This window comes from Caenorhabditis briggsae (assembly GCF_000004555.2).
Source record: "Caenorhabditis briggsae complete genome, chrII, whole genome shotgun sequence".
Classification (NCBI taxonomy): domain Eukaryota; kingdom Metazoa; phylum Nematoda; class Chromadorea; order Rhabditida; family Rhabditidae; genus Caenorhabditis; species Caenorhabditis briggsae.
Window position 1 is genome coordinate 12,753,076 of NC_013486.2, and position 15,259 is coordinate 12,768,334.

Sequence of the window (15,259 nt, forward strand, 5' to 3'; positions counted from 1 at the left end):
TTTATCATTCATCAACATACAATTACTATTTGTGATCGTTTTCCCGTTGCTTTGACGTCATTGAAAATCGAAGCTAATAAATGAAGAAAGAAGTGATAAAAAAGTGATAATTAGAGATATTTAACGATCATTGGAAGCTCGTGGTGACATGGAAACTGGCGACGTGGAAGTTGAGGATGGTGCTCCCGAGTTGTTGAGCATCGCCAGGGTTCGATTGTAGTTGCCGCGATCGAATTGTTCTGAAAAATCCATTTTTCAAAGATAGATTAGTTTATGTAGTCCAGGACAATAAGGCTTCTATTTTGGTGGTTCGAAAATCGGCAACCGCCGACCGACAGCCGACCGAAATCTTGAATTTGCTCGTCAACATGCCAGAGAGTGTTTCCGTACTCAACATTTTATTTTACACCGCACGACACTCTGGAATGTTGACGCTCTAATACACAGATATGGTTTACGCGTCGACTGATAAGTCAGCTCAGTTGGCTGTCCGTCGGCTGGGTCGACGGACGGACGGCGGACGGTCGGCGGACGATCGGCGGAGGGTCGGCTGACAGTCGGTGGACGGTCGCCGAACGGTCGCCGGACGGTCGGCGGACGGTCGACAGACGATCGGCTGACGGTCGGCTGACAGTCGGTGGACGGTTGGCGGACGGTCAGCTGACGGTCAACAGACTGTCAGCAGACGTTCGGCGGACGGTCAGTGGACGGTCGGCAAACGATCGGCGGACGGTCGGCGGACGGTCGGCGCTCGGCGATTCCCGACCAGTTAACTTCCACTAATAAGTAGAAAAAAACTCAAACCTTTCAACAAGCTCATAATATCCTTTGAGCCATCTCCATTATTCGGTTTTTTCTGACACTTCATTTTTGTAGTAAACGCCAAATCGGCAAATGCAATGTCGATGATTTTCTGGAAACAAAAACATAATGCTGATCAGGATTCGGATAAGTTGAACTAACCTGATGATCACCGGAATTCATGACCTGAATTTGTGGCACTGGAACTTGTGAATGAGCAATTGGAGACACTGGAACCACTAGCCAACAACTAGATGGAAGGATGCCTTGACTGAAGTGCATCGTACCCTGAGCATTCATTCCAACTGGTTCGATAGGGACGTGCACCGGTGGTGGCCCCTCTTTTTTGTTCTGTCCTTGGCCAGAGACATTGTTGTTTAGGGAATTGTTCATTTGCAGCATTATCTGGAATAACAAAACTTCAACATTAATTATACGGAAGAGTGTAAAAAAGCGATTCAAGCTTATAATAAAAAAAGAAAGCGAGACATCGTTAACTCTTTTTTCCAGATATCCAGTATCTGAAATTCAATAAATTTCACACATTTTTAGCAAAGAATCAAGTTTCTAGAACCACTGAGAGCCGAGATACAGGTGTTTGAAGTTTTAAGGAAGAGACGCAGATAATTAGAGTGTCTCGTTGTCTGCGTCTCTCACCAAAATTTTACAACGTTCATGAGATTAGCTTCAAAACCTTATAACTTTCTTAAATCTCAGCTTCTAGTAATCCTAGAGAAGTGGTTTTTAGCTAGAAATGTGTACAAATTTTACAACTAAATGATTTATAGATATGCTAGGACAACATCTCAATTTCTGAGCCAACAGAGAGCTCGGAATCCGAGCCAAAGTGCACGTCTCTTTTCGAAAACCAAAGAATTAAATACGGGGCACTGGCTGGACGTCTTTTTCCTGTCTCCTGTCACTCATCTGATTGAGTGCTCGTATCCTTTGAGGGGATGGACGGTTAAAGGAGGATTTACGGGATTCGAGGAGGGTTTCAAATTTTTAATTTTGAGGAAACTGGAAAAAGAGCCAAAAATGGAATGATGAGCTTAAGCTAGCTTAGAAAAGGATCTGGGATCCCACCTGTGAATGAAAGGTTCATAAATATGGATGAATTAGAAGGTCGTTCTATTAGAGGTTTTACGGTATGAATGGATTAGAAGAAGAAACAGAAAAGAGGTTTTTTGTAGAGTGAATGCGTTCTTGACGTCAATGGGAATAGGTATGTTGGGAACAAAAATATGTAGAGGTGTGGGAGACAAAACAGAGGATCAGAATAGAAATCACGGGGTACATGTTGACATGATGGAAACGCTTTTTGAAAATTTTAACTCTACGACTTGAATTTGATGAGTTGTGGAAATTTTTTGAGTTCTGCTCCTTAAAATCTTTAAGACCATGGCTTCATGAAAAAATACAGCCTCATGAGAAAAGCTCTTAAATTTCTCTACATTTCTAGTTTTTAATCACTTCTCTAGGATTACTGGAAGCCGAGACATGGCCTTTTTCAGTTTTTCGAGTGAGAGACGCAGGCAACGAGACACTCTAACTGTCTGCGTCTCTTCCTTAAAACTTCAAACGCCTGTATCTCAACCCTCAGTGGTCCTAGAAATGTGATTCTTTTTTCGAAACGTGTGAAATTTCAAAAACTTTCTGAAAATTTTTTCATCAAATTTTGGATGCTGGAATTTGAGAAAAAAGAGGTAAAAACCACATTATACCAAAAGCTCGCTCGGCAGAAAACTAAAGCTTTACAAAAATAATTTTCGTCATATGAAGTCGAAAAATTCCACCTGCTACATACTAGTAAATCTGCCTGGTAATCAGAAATCAGTACTTCAAAACTACGGTAATTATCAATTCAGTGTTCCCCTAGAAAATAGGCCGAATTCGGACTGATTTGAGTTTCTAGGCCACCGGTTTTTAGGCCACGTCTCTCTGCCAATAAAACGAAGTTTCTAGGCCACCATTTTGAACCTTTTTTTTTCAAAAAAAAATTTCAAGAAATCACAAAATTTGTGTCGAGAGAAACACTTGAAAATATCTTCGCACTTACGAAAAAAAGTAACTCGATTTTTATTTATCCTTTTTCTTGGAAACTGTTCTTGTTAAATTTTTCTCGTCGTAAAAAAAGAAAAAAAAACCAAGAAATTGTCTTATTTCCGTTTGTGGCACTCACTCTATCTATAGACTCTATCTAGTATACTTTTTTCGCGATAATTAGCTTCATTTATATGTGCATTTATATATTGGGAATTTAATAATTTTGGCTTGTTGTTTCATGTTTTGGGGGAAATTTTAAATTATTTTGGACAACAAACACCTCCACTTATAGCATTTGAACTTTGACTACAAGGAAGCCTTACTATTCAGCTCTTTTTCCATTTCAATCAAAAAAAAATTTTCAAAAAATTTCACTCAAAAATAAATATTTCCTCTTCAATTTCCCCATTGACCTCTATTTCCCCTTCTACCCATGCGCCCTAATGTCTACGCCTTATCGCACCTAGTTCCACCGGCGGAGAGATGGCCGAGCGGTCCAAGGCGCTGGTTTAAGGCACCAGTCCCTTCGGGGGCGTGGGTTCGAATCCCACTCTCTTCAGTTCTCTTTTTTACGGGGTTTTTCTATGTCTTTCATTGTTTTCCTACCACCCCTAAAAGTTTGAAGAAAAAGTTCACATGAATTTTCAATTAGAATAAAAAGTCAGAGAGAAAATGAGAGAATTGATATGGAGAGCTTTTTCTTTTTCTTCTTCTTCCGTTTTTTCTCTTTTTCTCGACTCCAAACAAGGTGTTTATGCTGCTTGGTAGGAAGATATAGAGAAAGAGAGAAAGAGAGAAAGAGAGAAAGAAAGAGAGAGAGAGAGAGAGAGAGAGAGAGAGAGAGAACTTGTTTGTATGTGCTCTTTTCTCATTTCACTTCATTGGGATTCTTCTAAAAACTGTCTCTGCGTCTATTACTTGTAGCATACTCTGCGTCTCTCACAACTACAGTAGTATCTAGTCGCTTCGGTTTCCTTGACAACCAGAATAAGACACGAAAAGAGACATAGAAGAAGAAGAGGAAAATTTTTTTCTTCAAGAAAAGAGACGATTACTTTTTTTTGAGACAACTTGTTTGTATACTAGGTTTTTTAAAGTCTTTTGAAGAGTTTTTGAAAAATTAGCCTAGAAAAAAGGGCGTTTCTCTTCAAGAAAAAATATTTTCTAGTTTCCCACACACCTGAATTTTCAGCTTTCTCAGGAAAATCAAATTAGAATACGTCACCTGCTTGTCAGAAAATTTCTTATGTTTTTCGGCAGAAAAATTATATTTCCTTCGCTTTGAAAGTCAAATGATGTTGAGATTTCTGACAGATTTCAACACTTTTAGATTTTCAGATTTTTTACTTTTCTCTAGATTTTACGGTTCTTGGAAAATGTATTATTTTTAAACCTCATTTTCCCATAGTCTCATTAGTATGTGGTTTGCCGTAAAACCTGTAATAAAAGGGGGCCCCAGACTTTAAAGTTTAAGCTCGTTTATCTCAGTTTCTATGCAAGATATTTAAAATGTGTCAACTAACAAAACACTTTTGATATTATGATAAACAATTTATTAGTCGACAACTTTTTTGTATCTTTGACAGGAACCGAGATAAATTGACGTAAAGTAGAGTGCCCTTCTATTGCAGGTTTTACAGTGTTCAACTTAATCTCTATTTTCCCATAGTGTCATTTTTATGTGATTCAATATTTCACTTTGAAACTCAAACTATAAAATTTTCAGACTACTAAAAATGGAAAAAGTGGGAAAAGTGTGGAACATTGTCAAAGGAAAATTCTCCGCCGACTATCAACCAATTCAAACGTTGGATCCCAATGAAGCAGTCGTCGACAAGTTAGTTTTCTTTTTTTTTTGAGATTAAAGAAAGCTGAATTTTCCTGGAAATTTACGCTTTCAGAAAGTTCTCAAAATTTCCCACTTTTCTAAAAACGAATCACGTTTCTATGGATATTGAGAGCCGAGATACAGGCGCTTGAAATTTTAAAGAGGGAGACGCAGATAGTTAGACTGTCCCGTTGTCTGCGTCTCTCATTCAAAAGCTTACAATGTCCATATCTCGGCTCTCGGCTTCTAGTAGTCCTAGAGAAGTGATTTTTAGCTAGAAGGTGTGGAAATTTCAGAGTATTTTTTATGAGGCTTTAAGGGGCAGAACTATACTTACAGAAAATGATATGATGTGATGTTCTACTTTTTTTTCCTGACTTGAAATGTCCAAATTTTTATAAATCATACAGTTTCAGAAAGCTCTTAAAATTTTACACATTTCTAAAAAAGAATCACGTTTCTATGACCATTGAGAGTCGAGATACAGGTGTCTGAAGTTTTAAAGAAGAGACGCAGATGGTTAGAGTGTCTCGTTGTCTGCGTCTCTCACTCAAAAACTTAAAACGCCCACATCTCGTCGTCTAGTGATCCTAGAAAAGTGGTTTTCAGCTAGAAATGTGTAGAAGTTTCAGGAGTATAATAGAGAATCCTAAAATTTTACGTTTATTGCATCTCTGCCAGAAAAAAAAAACCAAAAATCTTTAAAAATCAGAAACATTTTTTCCTGAAAGCAGTAACAACTCTTCAAGCTCAATTATCTTGGCTCCTACTAGAGATATTTAAAATTGCTCAACTAATAAAGTACGTATCATAATATCACCAATATTTTATCAGTTGACAGATTTTTGATATCTTCTGAATGAACCGAGATAATTGAGCTCAAAGAGCAAGCGTTAGGTTGTTTTCTAAAAGGTGTCTTAATAGATGGCTGATTAGGTGGATTTCTACTTACTGAAAATCTTAATTACGGCCGAAAATCGCTGTTTTCAACAATTTTTGAATACACATTGGAACTTTTCTAACTTTTCTGTTAACCAGGAAAATATTTCTTCGCTATAGGCTATAGATTCAAGTTTAAAAAATTAGAAATGTTTAGAAAAAAAAGCAGATGAAGAGGAAGAACAAACATAAACATCTGAAGAATCGAATTCGAACATTTTCTCCCAATATATTCAAACCACTCGATTGGCGCGCGTTCCCCCTCCCCCTTCTTTTCACCAGGGCGCCGTTTCTCTGTCTGCGTCTCTTCACTACGCCACACTCACTCTTCTCCTTCTTTTCCGTTTTTTTTGCTATTCATTATCTGCCAGTCACCATCATCCATCCCCCCTCCCATTCCATTCACATCTGCATTTTGCACTCGGTCATTTTATACGAGTGGCCGTGTCTTTTTTTTCCATTCATTTCGTTCGAAAAGAGAGAAAAAATGTGGGAGGTGTGAGGAAAAAAGGCGAATGGGAAAGCGTAAATAAGAAAGAAATGTCCTTTTTGGAGGTTGAAAGAGGAAAAAGATGCGGAAATTGAATGGGAACGGCACTCTTTTTTCAGTTGGTTTGGGAATACAGAGAAAAAGGAAAACTGAATTTAGGAAAAAGAAGAAGAGGAAGAAAAAGTGCATTAATTAGTTTTATTTTGAAAAAGAAGAAATATGAGAAGTTGAGAAGTAGAAAACAAGTTCAATTTACATCAACGAAGAAACTCTGAGAAGATCTAAAAAGAAAATTTTTTTAACTGAAAATAACCAGCCCACCCAATACGTGCATTTGAGCTCAATTATCTCAGTTCCTATCAGATATATTAAAAAATAGTCAACTGATAAAACATCACTGATATTATGATAGACAGTTTATCAGTTGGAAGGCTCAACAGTTGAAAGGCGCGATATGTAGGCTCAAAGTGGGCGTAATAGACCTAGTCGTGAAAATACGGTACTTGCACTTTGAGCTTACATATCTCGGCTCCTTCAAAAGATATCGACAAACGTTTAACTGATAAATTGCTTATCATAATAACCGTAATTTTTTATCAGTTGACAAATTTTTGATTTCTCTCATATTAACCGAGTTAATTGAGCTCAAACTTGACAGTGTGGGGGGGGGGGTTTCCTCAAAACATTATGTCCATAAAATTTACTTCCGCTAGAAACGAAGCAAAATAAATCTTCATTGGTCAAAAAAATCCAAAATCGGAACCCATGTCCTTTTTCCTCGTATCAATAGAAATAAAAACTTGATAAGAGATAAGATTCGTCCACTTTTTATATCTCCATTCCACCGTTCCTCCTAGATCATCATTCTTTTTTGGAATCAACTGGAATGTCGAACTTTTTGTGATTGTAGAAATTTGTAGAATAAATCTATAATCTGAAGATTCCAAAAAAAAATCTCAAAAAACCAAGAATAATTTGAAATGAGCAATAAGAATTGGCAGCAAATAGAGAAAAAAAAGAAGGCCACCAGTACGAAAAACTAATGTGTCCATTTTTTTATGATCCCATTTTACCAATGGATTACAATGGAAAGAAAGAAAAAAGAGGAGGAAACAGAAAAAATACCCCTAGTGATTTATTGGCTAAAGGAATGGACTTTTATGGGGTGGGGGTTTAAAGATAAGAAGCAGTTCAAATGAGTACTTTTAGTAGAAAAGCTACCGTATTCCTCTAATAGAAGCCCACCCAAACCATGAACTTTGAGCTGAGTTATCTTGGTTCTTATACAAGATATAAAAAATTTGTCAACTGATAAAATATTTATCAAAATATCAGCAATATTTTTTGAGTTAGCAAAATTTTTAAAGGTGGGGGGACAGGAGATTTTTCGTAGTTTTTTTGTAGCTAGAGTATGCATTCTACCGTCACGGTGTACAAGGCTAAATGTTACTCTGCGTACAGCTGTCGTCCTCGCCTTTATGTATGCAAACGGGCGTGCGCTTTCTCTTTGCCCGCGTGGCTCAGTCGGTAGCGGCGCCGCACCCTCAATCATCGCCCTCACAAGTTCAACTCCTAGAGGGGCATCTTTGAACGGAATTTCGAGAACATTATTTTTTTCATGTCCCCCCACCTTTAAATATCTTTTACAAGAAATGAGATAATTGAGCTCAAAGTTGACATACGGTATATGATTTTCGGAAAAAAATTGTTTTTTTTTTAATTTCTAGAAGATTATCATGTCAGTTTAAATTCTGAGAATTTTCAATATAATGAATTTAAAGAAAATACGCAATTTTTAGAAAAATTTCAATGTGTTCATTGAAGCTTGAATGGTTTTTCAGTGACTCAATAATTTTCAGAAGCTTCTGAAATTTTAATTTTCTTGCGGTTTTTATAAATTCCGCAATTTTTAAAAAAGATACAAATCACTCCGATACAATCCCAATTTATTTATTCACATTTATAACCGAAATCCAATTAAAAAACTATGTCCAATGCTTTCAATCATTATCTTTGATCACATATCAGTAGTAAATCACTGGGCAGATCTGAAAATGATGATTATTTGAAAATGGTATTCAAATTTCCTATATTACATTATAAAAACTTCCAATTTTATCTTCGGGAATAATCTCTTTGAGTTGTCTGACAATTTCGCATATTGCTTGCACGAGGTCTCTTCCCGGATTTGGTTCAGGTGCCACAATTGATTGGGCTGCCTGAAAAATTAATTCAGAAAAATGATTGCTTGAAGAAAAAACATAGTAAAACTCACAGCCAAAGCTAGAGTACCGAGTAGCAGGTAGAAGAAGAAAATAGTCATTTTTGATGTGTTTTTTGGTTTTTTGGAGCATCTTTTTATAGTGACAACCAGGATGTTTTCGAGAATTGAGCTGTTATTTTTTAGTAGTTTTTTTATTGTTGTATAGTTGAAAATTTGATTTCCGCCGCCTGTCGGCGGCTACAATCTCCTGGTTTCACTAAAAACGTTTGAATCTCCAAATCGGAGAGAATCAGAAGAGGAAGTTTTAGTTGATTGTGTTGTCAACTTTCATAAACTGGAGTGACAGTCTGCTTATGCGCCTTCGGGGCTAAACCTTCTGGCTCCCGCTTACAACAGCCTTAACAGATTGAGTTTGGGCTTGGACAGATAAATCAGAAATGTAGATCAGAAATGTGTTTTAGTTGATACATGAACTGTTCAAAATTTCTAAATTTTTAGAACTAATAATTTTCCTGAATTCCCGAATATCTTGAAATTTGACAACTTATAATTTTTTCAGAAGTTTCGAAATTCAGGAGTCCTGAATTTTCGGAACTGCGATTCTAGAACTCAACGATTTTTCTATTAAAATACTTCATTTCAAAACTCATAATTTCTGAAATTTCGTATTTTCGAGTTTCCGTGTTTCCGACTTTCTGAGATTCTACTTCACAAATTCCCAAAATTAAAAATTTTAACACGAATCAGATTTTCAGAATTTTCTCTAAAACACATTTCTGAGTTTTTGATTCACAAAGTTTATGAATTTCCGAATTTTCTAAATTCCGAACTTGGGCTTTCTGATATTCGGAACTTCTGAGTTTCTGGTTTTTCTGGTTTTTTTGCTTTCGAGATTTTGGATTTTCAAAATTTCGAGTGTTCTAACTTTCAAATTTTTTAATTTCGTAATATTCCGAATATCTGAATTTTTATACTTCTGGATTTCCGAAACATTGGACATTTGAATTCTCTGATTTCCAAACTTCAAAATTTCCAAAGTTTCAAATCTCGGTATTTTGTTCCCGTTTTTCCAATTTTGCGAATTTCTGAATTTCAGAATTTCAGAGTGAAACCAAAATGTTTGAAGCATCGGAATGGTTAGAAATTTCGCATTTTCGAAAAAAATAATCAAATTTCGTGAATCAGAATCTCCGAAATTCAGTTTTTGAGAAGTTAGGGGATTCAGAAAGCCAGAATTTTAAAGTTTACTGAACTTTTTCTTTCTCTCTTCTTTCAAAACTAAGACTAAAAAATTATTTTCACAAAATCAACTTTTTATCAGATAAGATAGAGTGGATAAGAAAAAAAAAAGAAAAAAAATAGAAAATAGAAGGGTTGGACGGAAGTGACGTGAAAATAATTTTCTAAAGAGTGCACTGTAGGAATGGAGTAACGTCTCCAGATGACGTCAGAAACAAAATTTCAAAATGAAAAATAAACGGGCAACATTTCGCTGCTATTTCTGATCATCTGTGAAAATTTGAGAATTTTTGGTCTACTGGGGACTTCGCTAGGGTCGTGGAACCGGGAAAAGATATATATATCAAAAAGTTGTCAATTAATAAATTATTTATCATAATATGACGTACAATTTATCAGTTGACAAAAATTTGATATCGTTCACAGGAATCGAGATAATTGGGTTCAAAGTTGATGGTTCAAAAAGCTCCAGAGACGCGACAAACAGGCTGGTGTTTTTAAAAAATTCTCTAGACATTCTTTTCTTGAACATTATTCAAACTTTAAGTTTTCTAAAAACCGATTTTATTAAAAAAATTAAAATTCAATTTCAGACCTTTTTTTTTCAAAAAAAACCCACCTAACAAAATTCTATCAGTTCCAGACTAAAAACCTCGAAATTCCATGGCCGCATCATGAAACCATTAGAATGTCAAGCTGGTCATTCGGATACAGTCAACACAATGGTCATGATCAGATCTGGAATGATACTATCCGGTGGAAAAGATGGGCGAGTTGTTCTCACGAACACAGATAGTGGAGAAATCTACTCGAAATGGATAAATGGGACTGAAGTCAACAAGATTTGCTATCGAAATTATGTTGCCAATCACTCATTTATCGCAGCCGGAAGAAATGGATCGTTGACACATTGGATGTTGACAGGAACCAAACCAGATGATCCGGTTTCTGTGATAGAGGGGCATAAATTCGGAGCAACGGGATTGGTTAGTATTGATGGTAAGATTAAGAGACTAACGTTTATTTAAATATGATTTTTCCAGAAACCCATTTCATCAGTGGCTCTCGAGATTGTTCAGTAAAACTTTGGGACATTGAGAAGAAGGATTGTGTCATGTCGCAAACGGTGAATCGGAATTTGGTGACACATATGGCATACAATAGCAATAACAATTTGGTGGCTCAAACTTCAGAGGATAAGAGTGTGAGGTAAGATGGGCAGCAAAAACAATGGTTGCCAATTATCTCGATTCTTGTGAAATATTTGAAAAAGGTGTGAATTGATAAATTATTTGTCATAATATTACCAATATTTTTTTATCAGTTGAAAAGTATAGGATGTCTCTCATAAAAACCGAGATAATTTAGCTCAAAGTTGATGATCTGGGTAGGCTTCAAGTAGAGGAAATATGTACGGTAGTTATCTTGGATGCTCTATAAAGGTAGTTCAACACTTTTCAATTCCTCTGAAAATTTTAGGATATACTAAAGAAAGTTAGAGCTTTAATTTTGTTGTTGGCAGCTTTTCGATAGAAATCCAGCAAACCGAGATTCTAGGTTTTGAAGAGAAAGGAATGTTTTTTCGTGGTAATTTTGGAATTTGCGGATTGCCGCATTTCATTTCGAACATTCCTCTTTTAATTCCCTTTTTTCTAAAAACTGAACTTTTCGAGCAATGAGAAAATTCAGGAGAAATTTTTTTTAGTGCTCAATTTTGCCAATTTTTTATTTTTCAGACTCTGGGACCCACGCTCTCTGGCAGTTGTCATGGAATTCCCACGAAAACGTCACATCCAAATGTACTGCGAGTTTGATGGCGTTAACCGACTATTCTCCTGCTCCAACGGGTTTAACCATGATGGGTGTGAAATTACGGTACCACTAATTAATGTAATCATTATTTCATGAATTAAAATTACAGTCATACGACATTCGAAACTCGAGAATGTCCAAAGAGGTTCGCGGTCATGAAGGCAATGTGACTTCTTTGTCATTGGTGCAACTGGATGGAGCCAAACGATTGCTGGTATCAGTTTCAGCGGATAAACAGATAAGGCTTTGGAAAATCGAGGAAGATGGGATCAATGGTAAGTCTAGAAGATTCTAAAATATTCTGAAAATTTTGATTTATAGTCCTAAAACCCTTTTGGAACGAGGACGTGCCACTGGAAGCTGACAATCTTCAAGTCTGCACATATCCGGACGGACAGTGAGTATTTTAACTTTCAACCAATTTATCTGAATTCCTATGAAAGCTATCAAAAATGTGTTCATTGATGAAACTTAGGTGATTATATGATAAACATTTTATCAGTTGACAACTTTTTCATATCTTTTACAGGAACCTAGATAAATTGCCTCAAACCTGACAATGGGGGGCTTCTATTACAGGTTTTAAGCATACTTGAAACGGGCCGGGCCGGGCTGTTTTCAGGATTTTCAGATTTTTGGAAAAATTTTTTCTGTATTTCAAAAAATTTTTTGGGGTTAACAGAAAAAAATGGACAAGAAAAAAAATTTTCAAGATAAGAGTGCGCATAAAAAATAGTTCTTCTACAAAAAAATTTGAAAAAATTTCTGAAATTTCAAAAAAAAAATTTCAAATTTGGAAAACCCGGGCCGGGCCCTGATTTTGCAAGTATGGTTTTAAGTACACATTTTTAATTTTCAGTATAATTGTGTCCGGCGGAAAGGGCCGTCTGATCCATTACCAAGCAAAAATGGCTGCACAAAGAATCATTTTGGACGTTCAAATGATTCAGAAGACGTCAGGAGCAATGTCACAATCAACCAGCTCTCATGTCATTAGATAATTGTTTCTTGGATTACTGTAGTTTCTTTTTTTTGATCATTTGATCTCTTTATCATTTTGATCTCTTTTTTCTGCCTATTTCTGTGTGATAGATATTTAAACTGGTGAGTCTCATTGAGACTCTTTCAATGACATATTTAGATAATAAAAATTTATAGACTGAACACTTGAAAATTCGATATTCTCAGATTCTGCAAAATCTAAAATCCTGAAATTTCTAAAATTTTTAAGGTCATGAAAACCTAAAAAATCCTAGATTTTGAAGCTTCAGAAGTCATGAAAAATCTGAATTTTGATAGTCATAAAAGACCTGAGAGTCTGAGATGCTTAGATTCTGAGATTCTGAAATTCTGAGATTCTGAGATTCTGAGATTCTGAGATGCTTAGATTCTGAGATTCTGATATTCTGATATTCTGAGATTCTGAGGATTCTGAGATTCTGAGGATTCTGAGATTCTGAAATCCTGAAGTTCTAAAAGTCTGAAACTACAAAAATCATGAAAATTCTGAAATTCGGAAATTCTCAGATCGCAACACAAAAAAAAACAAAAAAGCTAGTAACCCTTTCTCCCTAAAATTCGATAAAAATTTCAACGAAACGAAAAAAAAGAGAAGACAAAAGACAAAGAAAAAAGTTCCGATTTGATTTGCACAAAATTGAAAATTCTCTCTTTTTCTTTTTCTTTTTTCTAGTCTTCTGATTGCGAGAAAAATTTTTAGACACAAGGAAAAACTACGTTTACTGTTTTGCATCTTTTCAATTTTTTTTTTTTGATTTTTTCCCTGAATTTTGAATTCTGAAGGACATGTTCTAATGGAGACAGATGGCTCATAAAATATTCAAAACTAGGACACTACTTTCTTTGATTAAAAATATTTTTCGTGTCTCATTCAGCCTCTTTTTCTCCCCTTTTTCTAAAATCCATTTTTTAAATTCGTAAAAAAGTTCAAAAATCCACAATTCGGAAATCTGGAATTCAAAAACTCGACAATTTTTTTTGAATTTTTTTTTCGAAATCGGAGGTTTTCCTGTTTGAATAGGTCAAACAGGTTATGTGTCATAATGGAGTGAAATTTATTTGAAATTGAAAAAAAGATAATTGGATAGGAAGAGATTTAGGGAGCGTGAGGTTGTGATGATGTTTTATTGTTCTTTTTGATTTCGTTTTTGTGGAATTTTTTTTGATGAATGTGACAAACTTTTTGAAACGAAATTGCTCCAAATTTCAGCTTTTTCAGCCGTTCAGACAGAAAATTATATGTTTGGTATTTGCGAATGTTGTAGAAAATAAGTTTGAACTTTTGAAACGAATCAACTCAAATTGTCGCTTGAAAGGATTCTGAAGTTTCAGTAATTTTTCAGATGTTGTTTTGTGAAAAACGTTCTTAATCTTTGCTAGCTTTTTTTGACCGAAGTTTCGTCTGTTTTTTTTATAAAATTGACCGCTAAATTTTATTGAAAAAGGCATACAGAAAAAACCACTTTGGTCCGTCATTCCAGCGCCAAAAAGATGTCGAAACTTTGGATTTCCAGATACTTCTAATTTTTGGCGATTTCGGAATTCTAGTATTTCTGAGTGTTTAGATTTTCAAAATCTCAGAATCTCAGAATATTAAAATCTTAGGATCTTAGAATCTCAGAATCTTTCATTTAGAATCACTGAATTTCTGAATTACTGAGTCTCTGAATTTCTAAATTTCTAAATGTCAGAATCCTAGAATCTCAAAATCTCAAAAATTTTCATTTTTTGGCCCCTCCAAATATCCAAAAACCTAAACAATATAACAAAAGGCTTCCCCTATCTAGACCACACCAGACATTTCCCAAAAAATAAAATCTGTTTATATAATTTTAAATTTTCTCGCGCCTCCTCCGTCTTCTTCTTTGAAATCCGTTCACCCTAATTCTATGTCGTTTTGTTTTTGTCATTATTTCTCCAACATTTTCAGAGAAGAATCAGGAGGAAACAGCTTCCAATTTCGCTCTATAATTAGTCCTCTTTTTTGTAGTTTGTAGTTGGAAATGACGAGTTTTAATTAGGCTCCTCCCAGAATGGGTTTTTAGAATATTTGCAGTTCTCTGAAATTGAACTTTTGGAATTTTGATCAGCCAAATCACTCAGCCAGCTGATCCAAAGTGCAATTTCATCATCTGATGAGTTGTAAAAAAGTTTATCTATTTTTCTGTGAGCAGCAAACTTTTTGAGGGACACAAATTCTGTTTAGAAACAAAAGAAAAAGTGAAACACATGCTGTTTCTCTCGATTTTTCCGGTTTTTTTGTGCCAATTACCCTTTGCTCCGGAGAAGAAGAAGAAGAATGAAAGAACAAATTCGATAGAAAATCATTTATCTTTTCTTGTGCTGACTACATATTCTTGGCGATTTTTTGAATGAATTTTTGATTTTTTTTTCGTAGGGTAAAGGGGCGGGGTTTGAGATTTTTCTCGAGAATTTTTGAGCAAATATAGAATTCATGAATCCGAAAATATCGCTTTTTAAAAGAGCTTATCAGTCTCTGAGGGGCTGAATTTCTAAATTTCAGTGTGTTCATTTTATTCCTCGAAACCTAGGATACCGTGTTTCCCAAACCGTCAACCAAACCGCTGAATTTGAGCTCAATTATCTCGATTTTTGTGATAGATATCGAAAATCTATCAATTGATAAAATATTGGTGATTTTTTGATAAATATCTTATCAGTTGACAATTTTTTATATCTTTCATAGGAATCGAGATAATTAAACTTTTAAAGTTGACGGTTTGGGTGATTTTCTATTAGAATGTTTTACGGTTACTGTAATTTTCAATACTCTCAATAAATGCTGTTTTTCACTGGATGTTATTTTTCCATACAATTTCAATTTTTCTAAACCTGAACT

General features: G+C 35.2%; 2 protein-coding genes and 1 non-coding gene across 3 annotated transcripts; 2 read left to right on the forward strand and 1 right to left on the reverse strand.

The window, feature by feature from the left end:
• Positions 1-120: 120 nt before the first annotated feature.
• CBG19569 lies at positions 121-1,194 on the reverse strand (the record flags this gene model as incomplete). Its single annotated transcript, XM_002646830.1, has 3 exons — positions 121-239; positions 805-913; positions 964-1,194. The coding sequence occupies 3 exons, from the start codon at positions 1,192-1,194 to the stop codon at positions 121-123; spliced, it is 459 nt and encodes a 152-aa protein (XP_002646876.1).
• A 2,130-nt stretch (positions 1,195-3,324) lies between these two features.
• On the forward strand, positions 3,325-3,406 carry CBG28424. Its single transcript has one exon. It is a non-coding gene (tRNA).
• Positions 3,407-10,241: 6,835 nt separating this feature from the next.
• Positions 10,242-12,380, forward strand: CBG19566 (the record flags this gene model as incomplete). Its single annotated transcript, XM_002646829.1, has 6 exons — positions 10,242-10,566; positions 10,611-10,776; positions 11,304-11,442; positions 11,489-11,654; positions 11,701-11,776; positions 12,239-12,380. 6 exons carry the CDS (start codon positions 10,242-10,244, stop codon positions 12,378-12,380), a joined length of 1,014 nt encoding a protein of 337 aa, XP_002646875.1.
• Between the last annotated feature and the right edge of the window lie 2,879 nt (positions 12,381-15,259).